The 4428-nt window shown below is 36.1% G+C and overlaps 1 protein-coding gene across 1 annotated transcript; it reads left to right on the top strand.

Moving 5' to 3' along the window:
• The first annotated feature begins 636 nt into the window (after positions 1-636).
• Positions 637-3986, top strand: LOC108487117 (probable fructokinase-4). Its single transcript, XM_017791359.2, has 4 exons — positions 637-1174; positions 2623-2955; positions 3373-3489; positions 3585-3986. The coding sequence occupies exons 1-4, from the start codon at positions 767-769 to the stop codon at positions 3711-3713; spliced, it is 987 nt and encodes a 328-aa protein (XP_017646848.1). The 5' UTR covers positions 637-766; the 3' UTR covers positions 3714-3986.
• Positions 3987-4428: the final 442 nt, after the last annotated feature.

Below are 4428 nucleotides of genomic sequence, written 5' to 3'. Positions count from 1 at the left end.
AGAATGAGAGATTTGTCAAGCTATTGACAAACTAAATGAACAAAATAAGTTGAGATAAGTTATTGGTACAATCATTAATGACTAATTAATTTTTGGACATTAATATGATTTATAAGTACGTAACTATGCTCAACAGCTTATATATATAAATTATATACATGTTGCAATATATATTTAAGAAACCTTTTCAAACCTTTAATTAAATTTTAAAATTTGATTAATAATTATAGAAGGATCGACTCTTTCGAAAGAAGTTGTGTTGTCTTTAAAGACGTCGGTCTAACCCCTTAACAATAGAAGATAGTAATAGAAGATAGTATCTCTTAAGGAGAGTTTTGTCTCCCCTTCACGGAGGATAATGTTTTGACCATGCATAGACGTATGACCAGTCACTAAAAGGCGATGAAAGCATTTTACCTTTGGTGGCATTCGAACTCCTACCTTTTTTAAAATAAGTCAGATATATGATATAAAAATAATATGAGTTTTAGAAAATAATTCCTTTATTTTTATTTAGGTCATAATAATCCAAAATCCAAATAGAAAAACAGCGGGCCCACATTTGTAAAAATATCCAACATAGAACACAGTTTCCAAAATCCATTCAAATGAAAATCATTAATAAATTTAATTATATGAAAAAAATCAATATTCCGTAATTTTCCTATATAATAAACACCGTCCTCTTCGTCTCTCTTACTTCTAATTTCTTACCTTAGAAAAAAGAAAAAAAAGATCGTTTATCTTTTGCTTTCTTATCGACGCCATGGCACCTAACGGGGTCGTTTCCGACAAGAGTTTAATCGTGAGTTTCGGTGAGATGCTCATCGACTTCGTCCCCACCGTCTCCGGTGTTTCTTTAGCTGAAGCTCCAGGCTTCCTCAAAGCCCCCGGTGGAGCCCCAGCCAACGTGGCGATTGCCGTCTCAAGACTAGGCGGTAAAGCATCCTTCGTCGGAAAACTCGGCGACGATGAGTTCGGTCACATGCTTGCCGATATTCTCAAGCAAAACGGAGTCTCTGGTGACGGGATCTTATTTGACCAAGGTGCTAGGACCGCTCTTGCCTTCGTAACTCTACGCGCCGACGGAGAGCGTGAGTTCATGTTTTATAGGAATCCCAGTGCTGACATGCTGTTGACGCCGGAGGAATTGAATCTTGATCTTATAAGATCCGTAAGTGACATCTTTTTACCTTCATTTCTTTTCTTTTTTTCGTTTTAGTGCAACTTTCGTCTGTTCTTTCTTCGATCTTGACTTTAAAGAACCAAAAAGACTGTAGGAAAAAAAACAAGAAGAAAACTGATACTCACGCGCCGTAATGTGAGAGTAGAGTTTTAATAAGACTGACATGTCAGCCATATTAGCCAATATTATTATGATCCATAGTTCTATAGAGGACCCACGCTGAGTATCTAGGCACCGTAAATTGTCAAAACTGCGGGCATTGATGTTGTCACCTATCGGTGAGGTTTGTCCGACGTAACAGTATGCTTATTATTGGGACCTAATCTGGATCTCTGGATATATTAATTTGACTATCAACATTTGGTGTGGGAAGTGCTAACTTCACATCCACTGTGACCTAACTCTTACTAAAAGGAATGGGTGAAATTTGCCGTGTTTTGCGGGATTGCTTTATATGGATCGCCACTATGACATTATATGATTGCGTCCACGATGGGACCAAAATCCATCAACTAACGTTAAACCCCGTCTCTCACGTGATTTCACGTGCTTCGCTTGGTCACACCAACCCTGAACATCAATGGCAAAACGCGCTGGATCTTCATTTTGCTTTTTCTGTCTCTTTTGACCTTTTATGTTATTTTATTATAATTCCGTATATTTATGCCCTTACTCCCTGTATTCTTTAGATTTTGAAAATTTAATCTTCTAGGTACTTGTTAATTCTGTGACGATTAAAAATTGAAGTCCAATAGATAACCCCTATTCAAATTTTAAATTTAAATAATCTGAAGAGTACAGGGACTGGGGGCATAATTAGACCTTTTAATATGTATGTTTGGTTTGAATTTGGATATTTTAAAGAAAACGATGGATGGACATAAACTTAAGTTGTAGCCTTGTGGTAAGAAATCCCATGCGACAGCTAATAGGGAAATTGTTGTTGATCAAGGGTAGATCCAGTTCGATTTTACTTATAGTGATGCCATGTTCCATCTACCTAGCAAATTGCTACTTAAATAACGTACTCTTCGTATCGGTTTGATGCATTTAGTATTTGTTTCTGGTGATAAGTATTGGTTTATGACTTTCCTTAACCTTTACTCAACAATGTTAGTTTATCCACAACGACTGCATCTGGACTTATTTGATGCGTGGGTAGATATGGTAGATGGGAGGGAGAGTGAGGTGAAGGAATGTATAAATCATTACGTATATATTGGACTTCAACATTGAAAATTGAATACTTTTTCGGTGAGAAGTTGCATGATTTGTCTTTGTTCGTTAGCTTATGGATCAAATGATTGGCCTACCTACCGAACAACATTGCATGATGTATCGTTTTTGTTGGAAATTTGCTTGTCTTGTAATTTTCTCAACAAAACTAATTTGTTTTGGGTGTATTTTTTGTCTTTTAAACTGTTTGTTTTGTGCAGGCCAAAGTATTCCACTACGGATCAATAAGTTTGATCGTAGAGCCATGCAGATCGGCTCACTTAAAGGCAATGGAAGTGGCCAAAGAATCAGGTGCTTTGTTGTCATATGATCCAAACCTTCGGCTGCCACTTTGGCCTTCAGCCGATGAGGCCAGGAAACAGATATTATCCATCTGGGATAAGGCCGATATTATCAAGGTCAGCGATGTTGAGCTAGAGTTCCTCACTGGTAGCAACAAAATCGACGATGAAACTGCTATGAAACTTTGGCGCCCCAACTTGACACTACTCTTGATCACCCTCGGTGAAAAGGGTAGCATGTATTATACCAAGGTATGCTAAATTTAGCCTCTTGGACTGCTCTTAGTTGAATGCTTCTTCACTTTTAGCAAATTTATGGTTGGTGATGCCTTTATTTGTATATGTATTATATAAAAAAACACTCGGTAAGCATATATTTACTGATAGGAAAATTATATTTGGTCCATCCCATTGCAAATTTTGTCCGTCGGGTGGTGCCAAGGGCTAAAAACAATTAATATGGTATAGTATAATAGTAGTCTAGTCAGCTTTGGGCCCCAAGTCTTCAAGTTGTCGTATTTTGTTAATATTATTAGGCAGGGACCTAGGCTAAAAAAAATAAGGGGTCCAAGGGTCTTGTTTTGACGTTTTCACTATTTAGGTGTGTAATAATTTAAAGCTTCTGATAATAATTTACGTATTGTTGCGGTGATACCTCTGTGTGGGCAGTACTTCCATGGGTCAGTGGATGCATTCCATGTGAATACAGTGGATACAACTGGCGCGGGGGACTCTTTTGTTGGTGCTTTACTATGCAAGATCGTGGAAGACCCAACCATACTTGAGGTAACCCATTTTGTATATTATTTATTGCTTAAAATTGTGATTAACATTGTTGTTCTAAATGGGTTTTTTTATTTTATTTTATAAAATCAAATCAGAATGAATCGAAATTGAGGGAGGTACTGAAATTCGCAAATGCATGTGGAGCCATAACCACAACCAAGAAGGGAGCAATCCCAGCCCTGCCAACCGAGGCTGAAGTCCTTGCCTTAATCAATGGAGCTTAGGATTATTAGCAGCAAACTTCAATAATCTATGCTCATCTTTTTTTTTTTTTTTGGATTTTCTTTTTTTAATTTCTTACATTTCAGAGAGAGGGTTTTGAAAGGTATCAATTTTTTCTTCCCCTCTTTTGTTTTCCTTTTTCCCTCGTTTTTCCTCCATCCCTCCCTGTGTAATATTGTTAGGCTTTGTGCTTTCAAGGGGAGTAGGAATAAAAATAAACCTTTTTTTTTTCTTCTTTTACCAATCATAAATTTCATGTTTGAGTTTGAGTTTAATTATTTACTGAATTTATATATTTTCAAAAACTTAAAAATTAAATATATATCAACAATGAGGTTAAAAATAATTAAGCAAAAACATTTCATATCATGTACGCAAGCAAACAATGAGGTAAAGACACAATTACAAGTTACTCAAGTTGAATAAAAAATTACTATTTAAAACCTGTACCAAAGTTTTGTTTTAAGTAAAGCTAGCTTGCCCATTTTATGCAAATTTAAAATGGATTTTTGGATCTATTGAGGTTTAACAAACAACTTTCTCCATTTGCACAAGATCTTATGCTGAAACACCCCCTAAAAAAAAAAAAAAAGGAAGATGTAAAATCAAAGTAACCATGAATCATGTGCTTTCAAACATTATCTACTCCTACCCACTCTACCAATATTCAATCCCAAGATAAAATTTTGGATCAATACTCACGAGGGTGATAATCCT

Source organism: Gossypium arboreum, chromosome 10, assembly GCF_025698485.1.
Source record: "Gossypium arboreum isolate Shixiya-1 chromosome 10, ASM2569848v2, whole genome shotgun sequence".
Lineage (NCBI taxonomy): Eukaryota > Viridiplantae > Streptophyta > Magnoliopsida > Malvales > Malvaceae > Gossypium > Gossypium arboreum.
This window is presented reverse-complemented; position numbering and strand designations above follow the sequence as displayed.